Here is a 26,800-nt window from a genome sequence, read left to right as displayed (position 1 = left end):
TAGTGGTGGGCTCACTGATAGCAACCAAATGTCTTTCTTGTGTTTCTGTGAAGCACTTTATCAGAAACTTCCATTTTATAAGTAATAGCACATTCATAGAGAACTACAGGAAGTAGTCCTTGATATTATTGAGCTAGCCCCACGCTCCCGCCACTGATTGACAGTTGTCTCTTTATGCACAGTAATATGCAGACAGCTGTCAATCAGTGGCTGGAGGATGAGGTGGCCAAGGCTAGCCTACAGCTTATGAAAATTTAGGACTACTTCCAGTAGCGCGCTATGTGTGTGCTGCTCCTTATAAAATGTAAGTTTCTGATAAACTGCTTCACAGAACTATAAGACAGACATATTGCAGCAATCAGCGTGACTGTCATTATCTTATGCTGCCGCATTGAAGGCACTAGAAATATAGTAACAGATTTCCTTTAATGTATGCCTCGTAGGCTTAGAACTTCTGCACAAAGGTTTCTCTTAATGTTTCTAACTCCAGTTAAACCAGAGTTGCCAAAACCTGCAGGCAAGGAAAAGCAAGACACTTGATGGACTTGAGTCATGTTTTAATGCATTTTTAAGATTTAATCTTGGGAGTATGATACTTAAAGGCATGCCATCTTTTATTTGTTATTAGTGTTGAGCGAATCGAATCAGTAGAGCTCTGTTTTGTTTTTTTACAAATTCAGCTTTTATTGAAAGATTAGTAAGCGAATAATATAGGTGGATGATACCATCAAGTCCTTCAGCATAAGGTGAACAACAACATAAGCATAATTACTGCTTGATTAATTAAGCAAGGGGGGGGGAGAGGATGGGATTGGACTACTTAAGAAGAAGAAGGCCTTAAATCAAGTGAGCAAAGGGAGGATGAGTTAGGATGGAAGACTTACAGAGCGGATTCCACTCAATAAAACAATAGAGTAAAGACAAAACTCAGCAATACAATAATTACAAGTATGCATTGACCTTGTATAGTAATCAGTAAATATAAAGATGAAGACAGAGTTGACCAAGGGTCTTCGGTTTTTCTGAATTTATCATGTGATCTATTAGCCCAGTTAGTTAAGGCCCTTCTACACACAACGATTATTGCTCAAAATTCATCCAAATGGCCGAAAATGAGCGATAATCGTTACGTGTAAACGTGGGCATCGTGCACTTTTCGTTTCAACGATGGATTTTACGTCACATAAAATCCATCGTTCAGTCTCAGAAAGACTGAGCAAATATATTCCATTTGAATGCATTTCGCTCATCTTTCAAAAGACTGTATGATGTTCCTTGTGGCATGTTTACACTAGCCACGGGGAGAACAATAGAATGTGTCTGCAGCTGCTTGCACAGCTGGACATGTGTTTAAACACAAGCCCGGATCAGCAAACAACTCTTGGAGGTCCTTTTACATGCAAATGAAAAAGATAAAGTGTTAATGGCCATTAAAGCCATTAACACTTTATGCAAATAGATCACTAAATCTTTCCATCTGTCATCCATTTGAAAGATTATTTTTGTGTGTAAAAGGACCTTAAGTTCTTCAAGTCTTCTAATTTCGCTAACTTTAGCAGTCCATTGTTCATGTGAGAGGACAGTTGAGGCTAGCTATAAAGCAGGAATTAGGGACTTTGACGCAGCAATCATGTGAGAGATAAGGTTGGCTTTTAAGGGTTTGTAAGCAGTAGAGCTCTGTTTAGGTAGAACATTGCTAAAAATTTGGTTCAGCATGAACTGAAACCTAGCTTTTAGCAAAGTTCTACAAGGTTCTACTAGTTCAGTTCATTCAACACTAGTCCTGAACACTGGTGTATAATACTGTCTAAAAGCCCTGCAAAACACTCTCAGCGTGTTATACAGAGCTTGTATAGCTCTTAGCAGTGCTACATATTAGTGTAAGGGGTTTTTGTGAACTTAAAGTTTAAACTAATTCAGACTGAACCAGACTTTTTGCCAAAGTTCGGCAAACTGGCAGAACTGAACTTTTCAAAAGTTCACGCATCTCTATCTGTGAGGTTCTGCACAGTTCTTCCACTTCTTCTTAACACAAGTGCAGCAGAGAAAAACACCCTGGTGTACGTTGTATTTAGGAGAGCATAGAGGGATTTATGCATTTCATTTGGCTCAAACAGATTGCCTATTGTAAGCCATAGCATCCCAGTGAAAGGACAATGAGTGGGAAAGATACACATTGAGTAGGCATGCATTATAGAGAAGTTTTAATACTCACTACAATCTGGAAAATCTAACTGTAGTAGCATAATTGTTACTACTTCTAAGGTGGAGCTCCTGGTATAACTGTTTTTATAAATCACTTTCTTTACCTAAAATTATGTTTTTGTCCTGAACTGCTAATCACTAAGGGTCTCCCTTCCTTATAGTTTACTGTCCACTGCCTGTAGTCAAGTGGTGTCCATCTATTATAACAGATATAAAAAGATGGAGAATAGGAAGTGAGAGGGTGGTGACTCATGGTGCCTACAAATGTCTATAGATGGGAGGAGGGAGAGATAAGGAGAGACTTATGCTGATGCTGCAGCAGTTAATGGCAAGTTATTTATGGTGTTAGAATTAGTGAAATCACATCTACACTGCCCAGTACTTCTCTAGTGTTCTCCCTGATTATGTTATTTACATCTCTATGTGAATCTGCTGTTTTATCTGTGCACAGTCTACAGAAAACAGCATAACAGCAGGCTTACCTACCAGCTCATAGACAACTGAAAATTATAGATACAGCCTGCAAAGGGGAGAATAGTGAAAAATATAGGATACAAGTTACACAATGGCCACAAACAGTGTTGTTCCTCATGTAGACACATGGCAGCTTATTCTGCAAAGTCATCCAAAACTTTAGATATGCTTTAAGGGAATTGTACCAAAATATAAAGTTATCCCTTAACAGCATAAGGGATAACTTTATAATTGTTGGGAGTCTGAACCCCCAACCAATCCTAAGAAAGGGGGTCGAGACAATCCCCTCATGAATGCATGAATGAAATGTGCATCACTGCTCCATTCATTTCAATGACAGTGCCAGAGATTAACGATTACTCACACTTTGCAATTTCCGCTACAGTCATTGAAATGAATGAGGTGGCGGCAAGAATTTGCGACTGCCACTTCATTTACACAGGGACAGTTGGAACCCCCATTCTCAATATCAGTGGGGATCCTGGCAGTCGGACCCCCACTGATTTTAATGTTATCCCACCTGTGGACAGAGGATAACTTTATGTTTTCATATTTTGCTATAAACCTTTGATATATTTATACATTGTTTTTAGGTCACCTTTCATTTGTCTATCTTTAAAACTAAATAAGTCTAATTTTGACACTCTATCTAGGTACTATGGTCTACCTATTCCATTTATTACTTTAGGTGCCTGCCTTTGAACCGCATCAAACTCAATTACTGTATTTCTTTGTACACTGGTACCCAAAACTGTCACAACATTCCACGTGTGTATTAACCCTTTCCAATCCAGTGTCGGGCCTGCCCCAACATCATCATTTTCCTCCACAGCTCCGATGTCGGGACAGGCCCGACACTGCATTGCAGGAGTGCATCTGCACCCGATCATCAGACACATCGGGTGCAGATATACTCCTGCACTGGTCCTCATCGAGGACCACCGAGGAGAAGGCAGAAAGGGTTTTTAACCCTTTCTGCCTTCTCCTTTACACATTACATAGCACTCAATTAGCGCTATGTAATGCTGGAGATTCCGCCTGGCAATCATGTGACCGCCGGTGTTACCTGACCCCCAGCGGTCACATGAACGCCGAGACGGGAGCCTGCACAGTGGGAGGACCTGCTTACCTGACAGGTGTCTTGCGCATTCTCCTTCTGCCTCCCGGCTCAGCGATCATGTGACCGCCAGGTGCCACCTGACCCCAGCGGTCACATGATCGCCAAGCCGGGACGCAGAAGGAGAATGCGGAAGACAGGTAAGCAGGTCCCTCCCTGCACCCCCCTGAACTCTGTCAGTTCAGGAGGGTGCAGGAAAAATGTATTTTTTCTCATCTAGTCTGAAAGAGATCCCAAGCCGATGTATAATCTTTCCAAAGGAGGAGACACCTAGGTAGTGGGTGAGCAAAAACCTTTTTAACCCTTTCCAATCCATTTATTTTTTCTCACCCATTCTCCCCAGCTCCAAATAAATTGGAGCTGGGGAGAATGGGTGAGAAAAAATAAATGGATTGGAAAGGGTTAAAAAGGTTTTTGCTCACCCACTACCTAGGTGTCTCCTCCTTTGGAAAGATTATACATCGGCTTGGGATCTCTTTCAGACTGCTTCAACCGCTCCGTCCAGTTGCGGCATACAGATAAGTAGATGCATTCCACGTGTGGTCTGATTAGTGACTCGAAAAGTGTTAGATGTTATGTTCATGTGGGCTAGTGAGCATCGGCACCACACAAACATTACCAAGGATAGGGAATACCAGGTGAAACAACCACCGATTAACACCTATCGCTATCTTCTACAAAGGAAGATGACCAAGGATCTACCAGAGCAGGGACATTGCACAAATAGGGGGTGGCCCAGCGGTCTTAGGATCTGGGCCCTTGCTCCCCATAGCACCCAGGCTAGGACGCATACACATGCCACCACCGACTGAGACAACTGGACAGGATAAGAAGACACACAGAGCCAAAATCACACCATACAGCTGCCAATGCACAAACACTAGTAGCAGATGTTAATGCTATAAATGTCAGCTATTTGTTGACATTTTGGCCAAAATATGGAAGCAAGTGGGCCATGTCATGGCTTCTGGAAATACCGCTAGTCCCTACACTAACCAGGAGTCCAGTGACATAACCAAACAAAACCACAAGACGCAAACCTTTCTTGTAGCCACCACACATAGAACCTGCTCACACAACACAGAGAGAAAAATAAGAACAGAGACAGCTGACCACACCCGCACCTGGGAAGACAGCTTTTATGTGCTGACCTGGATTGTGCTGGCTGACTGGAGACACACACACGCCCAGCCAGCACAATCCCCAACACCTGAGCAGGAAAGCCCCAGAGAACCTGTAGTACAACTCATCTCAGGAGATAGATGTGACAGTAGAATTATGTTCTCATCATGATCCTTTTGATAAACCTCATAATTATATTCCCATTGGCAGCAGCTGCCTGACACTGGTTGCTGCAGTAAATAATAAAGCAAACTAAAATTCCTAAATCTTTTTCAATGACAGTTTTACTAAGTGTTTTCCCATTTACCATATTATGGCGACATGTAGTTTCCCTTCCCATGTGCATAACGTTACATTTAACTGCTTCAAATCTCAATAACCATTTGTCTCTGCAAGCCTCCAACTTATTCAGATCCTTTTGTAACAGTATATTGTCCTCTTTTTTGTCAATATTGCTTTCAGTGTAATTTACCTTTCAGTCCAAATGCTTGCTTGATTCGGACACGCAGACCAGTTTTCTGACCATATCGTACCACATTGTGAGTGCTGCAATTTGCTAAGGATGAATGTACCAAAGACGATTTGTGACCACCTAACCTTGTTTCATACCAGTCCTTCAACTGATTTTCAGACACTGATAATAAAAATATCACAAGTATATAAATATTAATAAATCACATTATTAAATATTAAAAATATAACACAACAGTAGATAACGAGTTTCTTAAAGCCGTATTCCCAACTTTTTAATTCATAACATATCAACAGGACATTCTATAAATGTCTGATAAATGTGGTTCCACCTCTGGGACAAACTTTTTACCTCCAGAATAGGGGTCCCCTGGCCTTTATCCTGCCTGGTAAAGCTGCTGCTGTGAATGAGGTGGTGGTGGTGCTTGTGTGGCTCAATCCATTTACTTACATGACAGTTCCAAAAACAGTCAAGCAAGCATACTACAGCTCCAGTTGGCCTGACTATAATATCTTTCTGTAGACTTTGTTCCTCCCCTGTGACTAGTTTAGAGTGTACAATTTGACTATCCAATACATTAATATTTATAAATAGTCTCTGTGAGCCAACATTTTCCCCAGCACCAATGCTTTAGGGGTGAATACCTCAGTATACACTTTTTTCCACAGATTCTCACGAACTGTTACACGGGGCACACAGAGGCACAATATGAACCCCTGGCCCACAGAATTCTATAAGCACCATATCACAGATTGTGCCACACAAATTGGTAATAAGGCCACATATGCATGAGGCTTAAAAGCAATTATTTACAGGTCAGAAATTCTTTTATCATTCATCAATTTTGTACTGTCTTAAGGTACATTTAGACATAAAGATGATCACTCAAAAGATCGCTTTTAGAATGATCATTTTGCATAAACCTACTGCTTGGTACTAATGCCTATTAGTACCAATTAGTAGCGTGTGAGCCGTCGGGAGCTGTATTCAGAGAACAGACCACCCACTGTTCTCTGAATAAATTCCCTTTGTTCTGCCACAGGGCTGACACTGAGACAATGTAATCAGCTATTATCAGCGCTCCCCGGGCAGAACACGCGTGCGGTCCTTCTTATCAGTGGTTCTGCTGAACGATGGATTTCATGCCGAACTGAAATCCATCATTCAGCAGAAAAGTAAAAGATGGGCACATTTATACGCAATGATCATCGTGCTAAAGATGGCTTTTGAACGAATTTTGAGCGATTATCGTTGTTTAAATAGGCCTTTAGGCTACAAAAGCAAGCATCCAACAGAGCAGGTTGAGGGCCACTGTTATTTGCAGATGGCTAATGCAGTGATTGCCCATCTCAGGTTTCAGACTCAATTGTAAAGCATTATTTTCTGATGTGACAAGAGAATGAGCGGGCAGTTACATTGCAATAGCAAAGTTCAAGCACTTGGCCTTCTCATTGAACTTAATAGAGCTTTGGCCGAGCATGTGCGTTGCCACTCCATTCATTTTGCCAGTATCTCAGGGAACTTGGGACTCCTGTTCCCGTGACCAGAGGGGGTCCAGTGGTTGGACCTCCACCAATTGACTATTTGTCCCCTAGCCTGCAGATTGGAGATAACTTAATGTTACCATAATACCCCTTTACAGGCATTTAATTAATTATTTTATTTATGCCTTATTTTAACATGCTACCTTTTTAACCCTATGTAGTCTCTACAGAATGCCCCCTTCTGTGTCTTCCCTCAGTTTCAAATCTGAAATTTTTCTATTTAAGAGTGATTATTGAAAACAATTAGCAAAATCTAATGAAGATGATGAAGACAGCGATATGCTCTTGAAACACATAATCAATAAAATAAACACCACTAGTGTCATACTACCCATTTCCAGTGCACAAATATCTTCTGTGATCATCCTGTCCCCAAATTAATGTGCAGTTCTTTTGCAGTGCTCCCTTCACACCAGGCTCCTTTTGACTGAATAGGGTTGCCATCCTGTCCGGAAAATGATGCAGGGCTGCCAGGAGCATATAATTACAGACCTTTATAAGGGTTGTGCCTATTCTAGCACAACACCTCAGGGAGTGAGTTAGGAAGTCGGAAGTCCACCTACTTTGAACGTAATACTCTACTGGGGTGCCGCTTCCCTTTCTTGCTTCCCATAGATCCACTAGTAACAATAAGTACTTTTAAATAAGCTAAAAAATAGCTTGGTGACAATGTCCCTTTAAATCCAACATACTAAAATCAATTTAATGTACATGAATACATTAAGATAGAAATACATTCCAAAATATTACAATTTAAAAAAAGAATAAAAGCTGTCGCACTTGATATATAAATGCATCTCATTCTACAGTAAACAGCTACAAACATAATTTTAAGTTGGATTGTATTGTTTCTAGGAAGACAGTTGATAGTTGGCAGAAATACAGTACTTGGTTGCTATTCAAAGATTTTTTTCTTTAGCAGGCCTAATGTTCCTCATTATGATATTTGTTTAAAGATAAAACAGCTACAGAACGCCAGGAAAAAATAACCAGTGCAACGTATTTCCATATTGTATCTCAGTCTGTAGTCTATATACCTCGGCTTTGCTCTTTCTCCATTAAGTGTTCTGCCATATCTTTTCCACTCTTAGGAAACAAAACATCTTCCTGAAATGTGCATATGATCTGGAGCTCTGACCTTGTAGGTTTGGCATCATCAGTGAAGTAGTAGCCCGATATATAGCTGGCCATGGGCTCTGAATGCTGCACGAAGACAAGAGCATATAGTGAGAATGAGAAGTATTTGGCACTGTACACACTGACATATGTTATGCTGGATCAGCAACACTAAATCAACATAATGATGCCTGTAATGGTTTGCATTCATGCTTGGACTGCGTACACAGTTATTGAAACAATTTTTAGAAAGATTTCAGCTGCAGCAGTTTTTAATAAAATGCTATGGGAGCAATATAAAAGGACAGCAAAAATAGCATTAGATTGCAGTGTAAGATGACTGACTATATGCTGCTTCTGTCTTAGCCTCAAGCATTTACTCCTCCAATTATAATAGAAGCGTTTTCATAATGTCAGTCCTGTTAGGCAGTTGTCACTGAAGAATAGATACAACGTGGCTATACATTGTGTTATGTTTGCAAGCAATAACATTAAAACAGATGTCTGCTATACTTATTGATACATTTGAATAAACATTAAATGTTTGATTGATGGGGGTCCAATCGCTGGAACCTCAACAATCCAGAGAACAGGGGAGTCTAGTCCCAGATTTCTGGTTGGGAGTTCCATGGTCTCTCTTTGATGAAGTCTATGGATGATATGGAATTGACAAGTAAGCATTCAGTAGTTTCCATATGTTTCATAGACTACACTAACTGACCATGCATGCAAAGCAAAGTCTCCACCGTGAACAGGACATATCAAATTGATATGGCATCACAGTTAATCATGTGGAAATCTATAAATGAACATTTTAATCAGATGTGAAAACTCGTCTCTCACTGCATGTTTATGTATATTCTTCATCTTTAGGGGTACATCCACATGGGACTTATTTTTTATATTTTTTTGAACTTTTTTTTAATTACATTTTTAGAATATCAAAACAATATGGTATCATACAGTGTAGTGCAGTATATTTGATATACAATCGCAGGTATCATTTATGTCTCGTACCCCTGAGAAGGACATTCAAGAAACAATGCAACATTTTTCAAAAAATTCTACACAAATTATCTTACTCATGTAGCCCGTTGGTGGAGGCTGCTTTCGCTTAGGCAAAAATACAGTGAGAAAAACACCCATGACAGTAAGCGTTATGTGTTGTTTCGACACTGTATTTTCTAGGTTTTTGTATCATGAAATTAATCGGCTAGCAAATAGATATATTATAGAATTTTCAATTTATTAACAACTAAACCAGTAAATCAACTGCTAATCAAATCTATAGGTAAGTACTAAGAATGTGTCATCTATTTTCACCTCTGGTTGTTTATCGATCCATTAAAGAGCACAAAACTTCATAATCCAAAATTAGAGCTACGATCTAAATTGAGCTTTTCTTATATAGGTAAGGGATATTGGATTATGTTAATTTTAATCTCCCCAGGTGGTTTGTGTGCACTTGGATAGAATACAAGGATGTATTACTAAAAGGGGACATACGTGTTATGATTTCGTTTGAGTCTAGGAAATAGGACTTATTTTTGAAGCATATTTTGCTGCAATTTTTGGTAAAATGAATCTGCGTCAAAATACATGTGTGGATTTTGATGCAGATTTGACACAGATTTTGTGCATTGCAAAGGATGAAAAGTGCAGCAAAAATATGCAATATAAACTTTCATGCTATAGAGTTGCATTTGGATTAAAGCTCAATTCATGCTGCAGACCTTTTTCACAGAACTGATCAAGATTTAGTAAAAACTTATCAACTGTGCAGTTACTGAAAATGTTGCCGGTTTTAGCAGGAAACTGCAGTATTTATATCCAGTGTGGGTGGCTTTTAGCTAGTTTCAATCCTATCTATCTATCTATCTATCTATCTATCTATCTATCTATCTATCTATCTATCTATCTATCTATCACACTACAGGGCAGGAGTAATGCCAAATGGACATCTCTCCATTCATTTTCAGGAATCGTGGATTTTATGAAGTCAGATCCCCTGTGATCAGAATGTTATGGCATATCTTAGCACCAAGATGGGAATGCCCCATTAAGTTGCCATGTGTATTCCTGGACAATTAAAGAACATATAAATTCTGTATCTGTTTATCCAGAGACCTCTGCAGTCACTCCTGTACAGCCTCTCGCTCGGCTTTAACCCTTTCCAATCCACTGTCGGAAGTCTTCCTACATTCAGATTGAAGCTTGTACAGCTCCAATGTCAGAAGACGGCCGACAGGGTATTCTTACCATCTACTGCCAGCCACTCTGCTGTCGAAGACTCTCTGGTGTACACACACTGGCTTTAGCCATCAGATGGCACCATTGTATAACAGCAAAAAGAGAAAGCCTGTGAGGAAACCCTGAATCCAATATTGGATTGGAAAAGGTTAAATTCTGCCAAGCCCATCTAACTCCCACCCCACTTCTAGGCAGCATCTTCCCACTGCTTTATCTCCCTTATTTGCCTGACAAATTCCATCATGAGACCCCGGCAATAGTCTCTTAATCCAGCAAACAGAGTCTCTGTTTCACAGCAAATACACAGCCTCTGTGTATCTTCTGGACCTTTAACTCTTGCATCACCAAATCAGTCAATCTTGCAATTCAGCTGTCTGGCTCTTTAACGCACACCTTAGCAAATGTCCTGCCATTTGGTTGTGCACCCTCCACCTTATGTGACAACTTGGGAATATGTCAGCTAACAGGCATAACCATCTTCTTGGGGAAGATATTTGGCACGTGCAGAAGCTTACTGTCAGACCTCGGTCAGACGGGCGTTTTTTGCCGCGATTTGCGGATCGCATGACGGATGCGCATCCGCAAATCGCGTGACCGGGGCAGAAAAATCGCCGGAAAAATCTGCTCCTAGCCGCGTTTTCGTTGAAACGGGCCCAATCACAGGAGCGCTGTCCAGCCCATTGAATTCAATGGAGCCGGCAATACACCCGGCTCCATTGAAAACAATGCGCTGCCGGCGAGCGCGGGATGAATTTTCGGGAAGGGCTTAAAAATATAAGCCCTTCCCTGAAAATCATCGAAAAATGTGTAAAAATAACAAAAAAATATATACTCACCTTGTCCCTGTAGACGGAGTTCAGCTGTGGCCGGCCGGCAGTTGTCCTGAACTGCTCTGAGTAGTATTCAGCAGCCGGGGGTTTAAAATCCCCGCCTGCAGAATGGGCTGCCTCTGATTGGTCACAGCCCTCACCAATCAGAAGCAGCTCTCACTCACCCATTCATGAATTCATGAATGGGTGAGTGAGTGCTGCCTCGGATTGGTTCAGCGCAGGGACCAATCAGGGGCAGCTCTCAGCTATTGAATGGCAGCTGAAAATCGCGCGAAAAATCGCCCGTGTGACCGAGGCCTTAAAGTGTAGATCCTGTCCAAATCTGGCTTCTGCCAGCTTTAGACCGAATGCACATGGCCGAATTTGCATTGTGGAATCTGAAGCAGGCGTCCGCCTCCCGATTCCACAGCAAATACCTGCTATAAGCATGCAATGTAAAAGCGGGTTTTCCTGCTCACGAGCGGAAATCAATTGCGATTTTCCGCCCGTGGGTGGAAAATCGCAGGATGCCCTATTTTGAGCCGGATTCCATGTGGACCGCTACCGTTGAAGCCAATGGAAGCCGTCCGACCCGTGGGTCTTCCACAATCATCATTGCAGAAGAGCAGCAGGATCTGCTTCATTGCCTAGCAATGACGTGGCATTATCTGTCCTGCACATGTGTGCTGGTGCACTGGCCGCCACATCTGCAGCAAAGAAAAGAAGAATCCGGACTGGTACGCTGGGGTCACAGGCTGGGTACAGGGTCAGATTCTGCTGCGGCAAGGGCTGACATTCCATTTATTAAGCCGTCCTAAAGTTTGACCCCGGAGTGCAGGCCTACACAATATATAACCCCATGGGCCACAAGTGGCCCAGTACAGGAATTTTTTCGGCCCCCGCCACACAACCTCAGTAATAATACCCCACAACACCAGCATAGCCTCGCTGACAGACTTTACTTTCCCCATGGTTGTGTGAAAGACTGTGTGATGCTGCCGGGTCTGGGGCAAGCAGGAGGGGGGGACTTATCCAGTAAGAATAGAGGGGCTGTCCTCTCCAACATGCAGAGGGGCTGAGGGCAAGCCACAAGGGGGACCCATCCAGTGAGACAGATGGGCCTGCCTCTTGCTTACAACTGTAGGAATTGGTGTTGGTGGGTCCTCTCTCAGCCATCAGCATCTTCCCATAACACTGAGGGTGCATTAAGACGACCGTATATCAGCTGGGTTTTCACACATCTCTCTCTGCAGGGGGAGGATTCGCGGAACTTATCCACACCCCCATCCTGCCTCCTCTCATTGCAAATAGTGCAGAGGGGCGGAGAGGGGGTGGAGAGGAGGCAGAGAGGGGGCGGGAGCTCAGAGCACTGATCCCGGCTCTTCCAGCCTCCTCCCCCTGCAGAGAGAGATGCCGTATATCAGTTGGGCGTGAAAACCCAGCCGATATACAGTCGTCTGAATCCACCCTAAGGCTGGAAGGAGAGCTTCAGGTGAGCTGGAAGTTCCAGAACAGATCTGCAAAGACCTCGCTCTGCAGCTGAAGGGCCCACCAACACCAGGCAGCAGGCAACAGAAACAAGCCCCTGTCAGCTCCTACTCCTCCGGGGAAAAAAGTATATGTTAGTATAATAATAATAATCTTTATTTGCATAGCGCCAACTTATTCTGCAGCGCTTTCAGGCATTGATAAATGCAAAATAATACAAAAATTACAATGTTAAGTATATTCGGTTTGAAACAAATGGGTTTGGGGGTGGTAAGGGAGGTGCAAGGGGGGGGGGGAGACATGGGGAACACAGGCAATCGGAGATTTCATGTGGAAATCAGTTATTAGAAGGCAAACGGGGTGGGCGCCCTTGGGAGGTCAGGAGATTTGGTATGCTTCCCTGAAGAGGTGTATTTATAAGGCACGTCTGAAATTTCGTGCATCGGGAATTGTCTGGATGCCTTGGGCTAGAGCGTTCCAGAGGATGGGTGCTGCTCTGGTAAAGTCCTGTAGGTGAGCATGTGAGGTTCGTGTTACAGTGGTCTTTAGTTTGAGTGTGTTAGCTGATCGGAGTGAGCAGGCTGGGTGGTGTACTGACAGGAGAGAGGTGATGTATGCTGGTGTGGTGCCATGCAGAGCTTTGTGGGTGAGGTAGAGAAGTTTAAATTTAGTTCTGCAATGGATGGGCAGCCAATGCAGCGACTGGAATAGTGCAGAGGCGTCTGAGTAATGGCTGGATAGAAAAATGCAAGTCTAGTGCGGGGAAGGCCGATGAGTAGCGAGTTGCAGTAGTCAAGCCGGGAGTGGATGAGGGCGACCATGAGTGTCTTTAGCGTGTCCGTAGTAAGGAACGGACGTATTTTAGCAATATTTCTGAGGTGCATGTGGCATGTTGGGCCAGAGATTGGATATGTGGGATAAAGGAGAGGTCAGAGTCCAGTGTGACCCCAAGGCAGCGGGCATGCTGTCTGGGGGTTATGATGGTGCCAGATACTGGAATGGAGATGTTGAGGGGAGGTCGGTTGAAAGGTGGAAATACAAGGAGGTCAGTTTTAGAGAGGTTTAGTTTGAGAAAAGGGAGGACATAATGTTAGAGACAGCGGAAAGACAGTCGGTGATATTTTGGAAGAAGGGTCCAGAGATCTCACGAGAGGAGGTGTATAGTTGGGTGTCGTCAGCGTAGAGATGGTATTGGAGGCCAAATTTGTGGATGGTTTGTTCAATTGAGGCAGTATAGATAGAGAAGAGAAGGGGACCAAGGACTGAGCCCAGGGGGACCCCAACAGCGAGAAGAAGTGGAGAGGAGATAGAATCAGCAAAGGAGACACTGAAAGAGCAATCAGAGAGGTAGGAAGAGAACGAGGAGAGAGCAGTGTCCTTTAGACCAATAGAGCGGAGCATAGTGAGAAGGAGGTTATGGTCGACAGTGTCAATTGCAGCAGACAGGTCAAGGAGGATTAGTAGAGAGTAGTAGTCAAGTAGCTTTGATCCCCTTCTCTCACGCACTTCCTCTTGTTCACACTCCCCAAAAACAGAAGATGTCTCTAGGCTCCTCCCTTCTTCTCACTTCACTACCTACATTCGTGACCCTATTCCCTCACACCTTGTCCAACTCTCTCTCCCCTCTCTTTCTTCTAGTATCTTTCCCTCCTCTTTTAAATATGCAGTCATATCCCCATTACTAAACCAATGCTGCTCACAACCCACCCATTTCTAATCTCTCTTTCATCACCAAACTTCTGAATCGTTTGCTCTACTTTCGCCTAATCAGCAATATCTTTGTTTATTCTCTTCTTGGCCCCTTACAAGCCAGTTTCTACACTCTTCAGAAATAGCCCTACTAAAGTCTTAAATAATCACAAGGCGGTAAAATCTTCCAGCAACCACTTTCTATTGATTTTTCCGGACCTCTATGAAGCATTTCATAATGTAGACTGCCAACTTTTACTCACTACGCTTCACTCTATTATCCTTAAAGGCTACGGACTTTGCTAGCTTTTTGTTTAATCCATATATTTTTGCATAAAAATGATTTTCGTAATTGGATATTATTAAAAATTCTTCATTAAATGCAGTTGACAGCATGGGGGAAAAGTGTTACATTCAGCTTATAGCAGGGAGAAGGAGACACGTCAGGGAGAAGGAGACACGTGGGTGAGCGCGAATGGTTGGAGACACGTGAGTTAGTGCAAATCGGTGGAGACACGTGAGTGAGCGCGTACGGGCAAAGACACGTGACAGCGTATGGGGGGAGACACGTGAAGAGTGCGATTTAGTTGAATTTAGCGGGGTTTTTTTTTAAGTTAAATTGTAGATCCCCAATAGAATGTGCTCCATGATTGACATTGGCGTCCAGTGTACATCTTGTGTCATCTATGCAGTCCTTGAACAGCCGTTCGAGGGTGCATATTGCTGTACGAGATGTAAGCACGTTGCGCATGTGGAAGCCCAGATCCTGGATCTAAATGAGCGACTAGCAACACTGAGATCCATTGACAACATGGAAAGGAGTTTGCTGCTCACTGAGCAGACACTCACTAGGGTAGATGTGGGGATGGATAGTAGTATGGGAGGGCAAGATGAGCAGGCAGCTAGCTGGGTGACAGAATGAGGGGTAGAGGGAAGAAAACCAGGGAGGCTAGGTCTGAACTGGCAATCCCAACAATCTTGCAAAGTTGGCAGATGAGGGTGGTGCCATTACAGGGTTAGCACTGCTGGTGCACAATCTGCCCTCTGAATGTCAGGGAGATGACTGCTCAAGTAAGAAGGTGAAGGGGAGAGCACGGCAAGCTAGACAGGTCCTGGTAGTGGGGGACAGACAGGGCAATCTACCACAAAGACTGGGATTGTCGAATGGTGTGTTGCTTTCCTGGTGCTTCAGTTTGACATATCGCGGATCAGGTTGACAGATTGCAAGGAGGGTCTGGAAAGGATCCAGTGGTCATGGTGCACATTGGCACCAATGACAAAGTCATAAGTTGATGGAAGATCTAAGCTCAATCACAGAAAATGGCCGTTACTTGCTGACTGAGGAGTGCATATAGATGCACTACCAAATAAGATCTAAGCTCAGGGCAAGGTCCTCCAAGGTAGTTTTTTGGAAATACTACCTGTACCACAAGCCACACCAGAAAAGCAGCACAGGATTAGGGAGGTAAACAAGTGGCTCCAGAGTGGGTGTAGGAAGGAGGGATTTGGGTTCCTGGAGAACTGGGCCAACTTTTCTATTTGCTACAGGCTCTTCTGTAGGGACAGGCTGCATCTCAATAGGGAGGGTGCAGCTGTGCTGGGAAAAAAAGGCTAGAAAGTGGGAGGAGTGTTTAAACTAGGGAATGCAGGGAGGGCAACAAGAGAAATAGGGGGAAGAGAGTGCAGACAGAGTTTTGGGATTAAGGAGATTAAGGAATGGAAATGGGGGTCGAGCAGGGGGGTGGGGTTAGTACAATTAGAACTGAAAGAGCAGCTAATAGGACCATAAGTAACATAATGAATATAAATACTAACCACAACTGTATAAACTGTCTGGCAACTAATGAAAGAAGTCTGATCAGTAAGGTGGGTGAACTTGAAGCAAAAATACTATGAAAAAGAACTATGAATAGAAGGAAAACAATGTGGCTCCACAAGACTGTAAGAGGGCAGTAAATAAAAAAAGGAAAATGTTTAAATTACTAAAACAAAAAGGCAGTGAAGAAGCGCGAATAACATATAGGTAAAAAAACAATTTATATAAGAAAAAGATAAAAACTGCAGAGATTGATTGCCAAAGAGAGCAAAAATAACCCTAAACTATTTTTCAGTGACGTAGCATTCATTGCCCTGCAGGAAGGAGACTGCAGAGAATGGACGCTTCGTCACCAGAAGAAGAATCGGTCTGCTGGAGGTGAGGTGACCCGGGGGATTGCAGGAGCCAGAAGATCGCAGGAGAAGATGCAATAAGAAGACTGACAGGGTAGGAATAGGTAAAAATAAAATTTTCATTTTCTAATGACAGGGGGAATGAAGTGGGAATGTGCTGGAAGCAGCAGTGGCATGAGAAGTGAAAAAAAATCAATTGTCTCTCAGACAGGAGCCAGCTCCCCACCACTTACATTAAAGGGGTTGTCCAGTTGTAAACTATTAATGGCCTATCCTCAGAATTGGTCATCAATAGTAGATTGACAGGATTTTGTTACTAGGGATCCCTACAATCAGCTGTTCTGTGGACTGATGCACTTGTACAATAAGCTGTTTCTTGCAGGAAGCAGATAGTGCCATTGTCATTGCTTTGGCCAGTCTTGGTATTGCAGACCAAGGTACTTCTTCAAAATACATAACACAATGTTTTCTTCATCTGGTTGGTAGACAGTATTTGCCCTTGAAGGTTTTTAGGTGCTCAGGCTGAACGTGAACCAAATGGCTTAAATAGTAACAACAAAAGAGAAAAACTGGCTTAGTAAAAACAGTTCTTTTTTTCCAAAAAAAATCCATACAATTACAAATTGTAGGTACCATGTAACACCATGTCTACACTTGATGAGTTTCGAAAGACACTTCTTTCTTGATCTCAGCTCTGATCGTAGACATGGTTTACATGGTACCTACTATTTTATTGATTTTTTGGAAAAAAAGAAGAATGAAGGAGGTGCTTTAAAGAGCCATTTTTTCTCCTTTGTTGTTGCTATTTACTTGTTTCTTTTACATCACCCCTTCACTGCTACAAAATACCAGTGATTGTCTGTCCGCTGTCTCTAACATCATTTCATTTCTCTATCTGAAACTGAATTTTTCAAAAACTCGACTTCTTGCATTTCTGCCATCTTCTAACCTACCTAAACCTGATATTTCCATCTCACTGCATAGTGCGATCATAACTCCTATGCAATATATCCAATGTCTTGGAGTTATGTATGACTCCAATCTATCCTTCACTCTCCATATTCAATGACTTGCACACTCATGCTCTCTGCACCTCTCACATCTCTAGAATTTTTGTATTGTACAAAAAGCAAAGATTTCATTTGTTGACATGGTCCATTCTTGTCTGGACCTCTGTAACTCCCCACAAATTGATCTTCCCCCACCATGCTGTCCCCCTCCAATCTATCCTGAATGCAGCCGCCAAGCATATCTTTCTGCACCAATGCCTCCATCCTTTGCCAGTCACAGCACTGGTTGCCCATTAGGATACAAATTAAAAGAGAATTCCCATCTTGACAAGTTATCCCCTATTCACAGGATAGGGGATAACTTGCTAATTGGTGGGGGTCCAACCGTAGGAAGTGAATGGCTTGACCAGCGTGGTCAAAACTTCAGGACCTGCCGGGTGATTTCTCTGGATCGATGGGGATCCCTGCACTTGGAACCCCACCTATTGCCAAGTTATGCAGTAATAAAGTTTATGTTGTCTCACCTCAGCTGGTCTCCAACTCCCTGTTCCCTTTTGCAGGTGTGTGTTACAAGACTTGATTAGCCATCCGGTCAGACTGGCTTCTTTGTGCAAGTAGAATTCATAGTAGGGATAATGCTTGTATGTCACAAATTCCTGCTTTAATTATACATGTGCAATTCACGGAAATAATGGAGAACGCGTTTCAGCTTTTATCAAAGCCCTGTTCACCTCTAATTGAGGTGAACAAGGCTTTGATAAAAGCTGCAATGCGTTCTCCATTACTTCTGTGAATTGCACACGTATTAATAAAGCAGGAATTTGTGACATACAAGCATTATCCCGACTATGAATTCTATTGGCAAGTTATACCTTATCCAGTGGATAGAGTATAACTTGCTGAGATGGGAATACCCCTTTAAATGTATTACTCTTATCCATAAAGCTCTAGACATTGCTGCACCACCTAACGTCTCTTCCTTCATCTCTTCTTACTACCCTATCCGTGCTCTACATCTTGCCGAGGATTTTACACTAGCATGTTGCATAATCTGAACCGCCCCACCACATTCTCTCTGGTATGCACTACCCAAGACAATCAGTTTAATTCCCAATATCCACAGTTTACCCCTTAGTGACAGGCAATACTCCTTTTTACTGACCTCACTAATCAGCTTTTAAACAGCACATACATCTTTTTAAGCCAGTGGCTTAGCTGACTACTGACAGCCAGGCTCCTGCTCTACATGCAAGCTGTGGAGACACCTCAGATCCTAGCAGTTTAACCCCTTACATGTCACAATCAATAGCAACTAAATCATTTAAGCAGATAACAAGGAGAGGGGGTTCCTTCTTTCACCCACTAGCATCCTGCAGTGTGATTGTAAGGTAATAAGTTCCCATGGTAGCTGGAAGCCTGACAAAGGTCTTTACATCTGCCAGTCTGCCACGTAACTTTGCCTATTAGGCCACGCCTCTGGCAGATTTTAATAGGCTGCTGTCATAGGCTCAGTATAAAGCACTACATAAGTAATGCAGTGTACTAGCGATCAAACTATCGCAACTGCAAGTCTCCCTGAGGCACTAAAAAATAACGTCAACTGTTGAACTAAAGAAGTTCAATAAAGTTTGATTTAAGATTTTAAAAAATCTAGTTTTAAAAAATATGCATTTTTCCCAACAACCCTTTATGAATGGATGAAAGAGAAGAAAAATGTCAACAAGTTATGGCTCATGCAATGCGACAATGACAATCACTTGGTCCTTAAAGCAAAACATAGTCTTGTCACTAAAGGGTTTTACATGCCCTAAAAAAATATTGCTTTAGACAGGCATACCACATTCCCTAATCAAAACGTTGCTATTTTCTCCCTTCTACAGTAAATGTTTTCTCAAAACCTGACCCTTTCATCTAACAGTACCCCATGCACACTGATGAGGAGCAAACACCCTGAAACAGCTGTCTGTGTATGGTTTTCTGGCTTGGCTTCCTATTCACAATCATTGTTTTAAAGACCTGTTTAGAGAGTCGTACATTGATTTGAAGGAATGCAGCCATCCAATAGGTGGCACTGCAGAGGTATTGTTCCATCTGCCTTATTGGCATAATTTACCCAGAGGAGCATGCATGGCCCTTTAAGTCTACTCACTCATCCCCTAGGTGTTTCTACACACCTTCTGGGTGCACTCCTTAAGGAGAGACGACACCCCTTCCAACCCTCTCTCGAAGCACTCAAATGCATTTCATATCTGTGCACACACTAATACAAAGTGGTGAGCGGCTTTTGCAGTTTTATTTCTACTACCGTACTTAGTAAGATATGGCTGAACCATTGTACCGAACAAGCACTTATACCATTTATATCACCCCTATTTCCTCATAGATTGTAAACTATTGTGAGCAGGGCCCTCACTTCTATTGCTTGAATTGTTAATTACTTTGCTGACTGTACATTCACTCTCTGATTTGTAAAGTGCTGTGGAATATGTTGGTACTATATAAATTAAGATCATTCATTATCGCAGTATTATCTTCTAATCCTGGTGAATATCTTATTCCGATTACTACAGAATTCCTATCACTTCCTAGAATCCACTCTTTCCAGGGACATCAGCATTCTAATATATTATCCACGACAATCTCTCAGTTGCATTTGCTTCTTTATTGTGAGCTATCCTTTGTGTAGATCTTAACAATAATACTGTTGGCCTGGAGCAGATTCTGTTCTGAGATACAGTACGCACATTTGCATCCTAGTTACAGTTTGCATTTCTGACACAATACAACATGCATGAGCACTTTTCAGATGAATATAGAGATTTGCTCCAGTGCTCTGACCTAAATATGCCAATGACTATCATTTGCAAAATGAAGACAGTTTAAAATCCACATGTATTTCAGATCAGGGCAGCTGCTCTTTGAAGAAGATGTAGGTTTAGATGATCTAGTAACTAGAAAAAAAGGCTTCTTCTATAGTGTGTGTGGCACAAGACATACTATATTAATAATATACAATATGCCAAATATGACTGACTGGCATTTGAGGAGCTGACATTCATCTTCCTTCAACAGTGCTATCAGCTGACACTTGACAAACTTATAGGTTAATTTAAAAGATATGGGTAAAATAATTTATAACACATTTTCCTATGTACCTTATTGTCTGCAACTAGATTCTTATAAAGTGCCAGTGTTGTTACAATATGTTAATTTCCATTGTCTCAAAGTTAACTTAAATAGGAGTTTCAACACTATTTAAAAAAAAAAGACAGGTTAAAGGGCGCATTCAAATCTGCATTAGGGATTTCCATTTGAAATTTGTTTGACTGTTCTGTTTTTATAATGGAAGACAGTATACATAATGGTGTATCATCATATAGACAGTTTGCTTGATTGCTCAGGGTCTGAGGCTCCCAGGGGCCCATGGCCACCTAAACCACATTCCAGCTAACAGTGCACTGCAGTAATGGCAGCTGTAGTAGGATGTTCATAATTTACCAGAAGGCAGGCATCCAATGCAGAATCAAAAACCAAGCTGTTTTATTTATGTGTAATAGTATGTCTATGTAATCGCTCACTATATGGAGTCAGAGGGCACTGGAAATCTCTTCCGGCCACCCACCTCCATTCGCTGTGAACAGGCAGTCATTCATAGATAAAAGACTGCCTGTTTGTGCAGGCTGATTGGCACTTGGTTTTTAGGTGAGCTAAAAACCAACTCCTTCAAGTAAGTGATTCTCACTCACTTGCCCTGTCAAGTCTTGTGTTCATATAGGACTACAGCCACCTCATAATTACTCATATATGCGATTACTCAGATGAGTAACTGCCCGTATAAAGCCTCCCTATGATATGCTGCTGTATATGTAAAATGTATTGCAATGTGTGTGCATATAGGAAAAAGTGTATTGGTACGTCCACATGGAGCGTAAATGCTGCAAAATTCATGTACAGAAAATCCGCAGCATCCGTAGTAATAGTAAAGTGGATAAGTTTTAAACAAATCTTATCCACACGCTGCAGAAAACATGCACAGATTCTGCAAGATGTCAAGTAATGCTGCAGATTTTCAGTGTGAATTTCATCCTTTGCTATGCAACATAGAACATAGAAAAAGTTGTGCTTTGGGATATTGCAAATTGTTTAATACAATTCCATGATAATTCAATGCTATAACTGAACATGCATTGTTATTGTATAGATGGAAGGTGGGCCTCTGGAATTCATTCCACTGCTGGTTCCTATGTACCCCAGTCTGACACTGGGATCACATGTGAGATATTTCTAAAAACTACAGAATCAGGGTAATAAATATTGTTTTTTTTCCTCTAATAACTCCTGCTGTGTTACAGAAAATAATGGTTTAGTAATGGAAAATCTGCAAAAAATTGAAATATTTAAATTTCATTTTTACATTGCTTTAATTTCTGTAAAACACCTAAAGAGTTAAGATACCTTGTAAATGCACTTTTGAAAACTTTGAGGGGTGCAGTTTTTAAAATGTGGTAATATAGGGGGATTTTAGTACAAAGGACCATCAAAGCCAAGTTAGAACTAAAAAAAATAGGTTTCAGAAATGTTCTTTAAAATTTGGAAAAATGCTGTTACATGTGTAAGCTTTGTAACATTCTTAAAAATAAAAGGACATTTAAATAATGATGCAAATATAAAGTGGTAAATGTTATTTATTAAAGGGGTTGTCCCGCGGCAGCAAGTGGGTCTATACACTTCTGTATGGCCATAATAATGCACTTTGTAATGTACATTGTGCATTAATTATGAGCCATACAGAAGTTATAAAAAGTTTTATACTTACCTGCTCCGTTGCTAGCGTCCTCGTTCCCATGGAGCCGACTAATTTTCGCCCTCCGATGGCCAAATTAGCCGCGCTTGCGCAGTCCGGGTCTTCTGCAGTCTTCTATGGGGCCGCTCGTGTAGAATGCCGGCTCCGTGTAGCTCCGCCCCGTCACATGCCGATTCCAGCCAATCAGGAGGCTGGAATCGGCAATGGACCGCACAGAAGCCCTGCGGTCCACGGAGACAGAGGATCCCGGCGGCCATCTTCAGCAGGTAAGTATGAAGACGCCGGACCGCCGGGATTCAGGTAAGCGCTGTGCGGGTTGTTTTTTTAACCCCTGCATCGGGGTTGTCTCGCGCCGAACGGGTGGGGGGGGGGGGTTAAAAAAAAAAAAAAAACGTTTCGGCGCGGGACAACCCCTTTAACTATTTTTTGTAATATGACTAGCTGTTTTAGGCGTTCTGCACACTAGTGTATTTGGGTCCATGTGCTGTCTGTGTTAATTCATGGACATCTCACGGATCCATTAATGCCTATGGGGCTATGCACACTGCTATTTTTTTCATGCATACCTAATGAAAAAAAATCATCACATATCCTATTCTTGTCTGTATCATGGAGGAGAATACGGGCATGCAAGTGCATTGCAATGTATGGGCCGTCCATCTATATATATAAAGACGAAAGCCCTCACTGACTCACTGACTGACTGACTGACTGACTCGCCAAAAGTTCTCCAACTTCCCGATGTCGTAGAAACATGAAATTTGGAACAAGCATAGATTATGTACAAAATAGGAAAAGTAAAGAGGTCCCAACTCGATTATTCAATTCTAGCGCAAAATAACTACCGTCCAAATTTTACGTACGTAATCTAATTCTCTCACTTCTCGATGTCGTAGAAACTTGAAATTTGGCGCAAGCATTGATCAAGTCATAAATAGCAAAAGTTAATGGGTCTCAACTTGATTATTTAATTCCAAGCGCAAAAGAATTAGCGTCCAAATTATACGTATATAATCTAATTCTCTCACTTCACGATGTCATAGAAACTTGAAATTTAGCACGAGCATTGATTATGTCATAAATAGGAAAACCTAATGGGTCCCAACTCGATTATTCAATTCTAAGCACAAAAGAATTAGCGTCCAAATTTTACGTACATAATCTAATTCACTTCCTGATGTCATAGAAATTTGAAATTTGGCACGAGTATTGATTATGTCATAAATAGGAAAAGCTAATGGGTCCCAACTCGATTATTCAATTCTAAGCGCAAGAGAATTAGTGTCCAAATTTTACGTACAGAATCTAATTCTCTCACTTCCCCTATGTCATAGAAACTTAAAATTTGGCACGAGCATTGATTATGTCATAAATAGGAAAAGCTAATGGGCCCAACTCAATTGTTCAATTCTAAGTGCAAAAGAATCAAGAGTCAAAATTTTACATACGGAATCGAATTCTCTCACTTCCCGATGCAACAAATGATTACACAAATTTTTACCGCACAAATGTGAAATTTGCCATTACCATTCTTTGCATACTAAATATTGGAAATTTAAAGGGTTGGAACCTGATTATTCAATCCTATGCATAAAAGTAAGTGACCCCCTATGTAATGTAACTAATAACACATATCTGTACTGCACAAACTTGAAATTTGGCATGACCATTCCTATGTTATGTAACTAATAACATATCTGTACCCCGCAATATATGAGACAGTTATCTTCTCAGCGAAACAAAACGCATTTATCTAAAGTAAACACAACTTCATAAGATTTCCCATATGAACACCAGATAAACACCAGTACTAAATTAACTCGGGCGAAGCCGGGTATATCAGCTAGTATATTATACAGCACATGGACAGGTGTCTGTCTGGTGTCCAATGCTAGTTGCGCCTGAGCCTCTAGAGCACAACTAGAGCACATGGCAAGTGTGCCTGTAGCCCTAAAACGAGAAAATTTCAAAGTTTGGAAAATGAAATTTTTCCATATTTTTGCAAAATTTCAAATTTTTTTCTAAACACAAAACAGATGGATCAAAATTTTAGCACGAACACAAATTACAATTTGTCATTAAAAAAACAATCTCAGTATATTTGGATAAGTAAAAGTATTACAAAGTTATTACTCCATAAAGTGAGAAATATCAGATTGGAAAAATATGGCTTGGTTAGGAAGGCCAAAACTGGCTGTAGGGGTCCACTGGATGGGTCTGGCTGTTGAATTCCACAGGCTCATGGTTAAAGACTATTGATACCAAGACGCGCGTGTTTTTTCATATAATGTTTTGCGGTCCATAAGGATGGCTGCCAACTTCTTGTTGACCGTGATCCAGGATAATTTAGTTTTCACAAAATCGATACTAACTGACGTTTTCCTCCAGGAGCGAGCGATTGCTATATTTGGAGATAGCAAGCAATAGGATATCCATTTGTGTATGTGTCTGGGGGTGTTAGGAATCCTTCTGTCCAAAAGTGCTTCCCATGGTGATTTGTGTAGCGATAAATTTGTGATGGTGAATATAAGGGTGTATACCTGAATCCAAAAACGGTGAAGCCATGGGCAGTTACACTAAATGTGTAAAGGTGCCCTCGCATCCACATCCCCTAAAGCATAGGCCTGGCATCCCTGGAAACATATTGGAAACTATCCTAGGAATCATGTACCATCGCATTAGGGGTTTGTAGCCAGCCTCAGTGATTAATACATTAATAAAGAGGTTTGCAATTGATATGGCTATTTTGTGCCAATCTGAAATTGGTAATACATAGTCAGCTATTTTGGACACTATAGAGACCCATCTTGGGTCACTGGGTCTCCCATTCTGTATACAGGTAAACACATTCTCCCCCATTTCGCTCTATGTGTGTTAATCATGTGCTTGTGACCACCATATTCATTAGAAAGTCCCTTTTACTGTGAGATAAAACAGCGCAAATTCACCCCTGTAGCTACCAATGTAAATTTTGATCAAATTAATTTCCATTCTTTTCAACGGATGGGACAACTTAGTCAAAAATGTTATGTAAAATCTGATTCATAAAGGCATAAAAGACAAGAAATTTTGAACAAATATCTATAAATATGCTCTTCTTATTCAGTGGCTTGTACCTGAATATGACATTTAAACAAAAATACAGATCAGCTCACAGCCTACAGGAATCAACTTTCCATCTGCGTATTAACAAGTCAAAAGAGCAGTATCCACCAAAAGCATCAAAGAAAAAGAGTCCAACATCATGGCACAGTCTCAATAAAATATTTTTTTTTCTTAGAAATGAATAAATAGCCACAAGGCTATGAGTAAAGTGAACTACCAAAACACGTAAGCCCCTGGGGTTGATGTTCCTTCCATGAGCATTTTTATTCTCATCTAATAAAATTAAAAGATGTTTCACTGAGACCCTGCTGGTCTTTTTTCTTTGATGCCTATATATGATATATGACTGGCAACAGCTGTAAGAGTATGTTAACATGTGGCAGATTTGCAGCAGATTTTCCCTAACAGAATAGTACATTGCAAAATGTATTGTAAATAGATATAACTTTATATACACTGTTTACAAATTAAAAAGAAAGTGAAGAACAAAGGTAAAGAGGCGCAAGTAGTCGCGTTTTAAAAGCAGAGGTTACCTGAACAATAACACCTACAATTATACATGAAAAAGTAGGATAGTATAATAATCCCTTTTCTATATGTACTACAGGAAATATCTGCCTTTAACCCTTTCCAATCCAAATCGTATTCTGGTTTTCCTAGGGGGGGCTTACTCTTTTTCTGCCATTATACAACGGCGCTATCTGCTGGCTAAAGCCAGTACTGCATGAGGTGACACGTTGGATAGGCTCCGACAGCAGAGAGGCTGGCAATATACAGTAAGAGAACCCCGACAGATGTCTTCCAACATCAGAGCTGTACAGCCTTAAATCATAATGTCTTTAGACGTCAGGCAGTGGATTGGAGAGGGTTAATATTTATTTCCTATTTCTTATATATCAAACTATACAAAGATTATAATTCCCACGGGTCTTCATCCTTTAGCAAACATACCCACATATTTCGCAGTGAACATAAGTATGTATATTATCAAATTGCATTTATACTAATTCTATGGAGTACTCCTAATATCCATAGTCATTCGAAAAGCGAACAGAAATTACAGCAAATTATACATTATTATCGAATTATTAGCACCTACTTGAAAATAGAACTTCTGAAGAATGAATATTCTATCAAAACTGAACCAAATGACCTTGAATATATTCATACATAAAGGTATGTTCTTAGAATTAAAGCTACATGTGCTGCTAGGTTGTATTTTTTAAAATCTTATTCTACATACCTTTCAGTCCTCCCCCAAGCTTTTAGACCACATGCCACATTTGTCTATATATGCCCTAATTAACCAACTCTGAGTTCAATATCTTTTTCCATTAATGGGGTTGCCAGCTCTTAAAAACGGATGACCTATTCATAAGATGGGCCATCTATAACTGATCGAGGGACCCCACCAGTCGATCAGCTG

The 26,800-nt window shown here is 41.3% G+C and overlaps 1 protein-coding gene across 1 annotated transcript in view; it reads right to left on the bottom strand.

Moving 5' to 3' along the window:
* LOC136575465 (uncharacterized) overlaps positions 1-26,800 on the bottom strand; it is a 383,051-nt gene that overhangs the window by 177,120 nt on the left and 179,131 nt on the right. Inside the window, exons 23-24 of the mRNA XM_066575086.1 lie at positions 7,972-8,137; positions 5,391-5,552 (exon numbers count right to left, since the gene is read on the bottom strand). Coding sequence (XP_066431183.1) covers positions 5,391-5,552; positions 7,972-8,137 — 328 coding nt within the window. The remainder of the gene's footprint in view (positions 1-5,390; positions 5,553-7,971; positions 8,138-26,800) is intronic.

The sequence above is a fragment of the Eleutherodactylus coqui genome, chromosome 1, assembly GCF_035609145.1.
Source record: "Eleutherodactylus coqui strain aEleCoq1 chromosome 1, aEleCoq1.hap1, whole genome shotgun sequence".
Classification (NCBI taxonomy): Eukaryota; Metazoa; Chordata; class Amphibia; order Anura; family Eleutherodactylidae; genus Eleutherodactylus; species Eleutherodactylus coqui.
The sequence above is the reverse complement of the archived record's forward strand: the minus strand, read 5'-3'. Positions and strand labels throughout refer to the sequence as shown.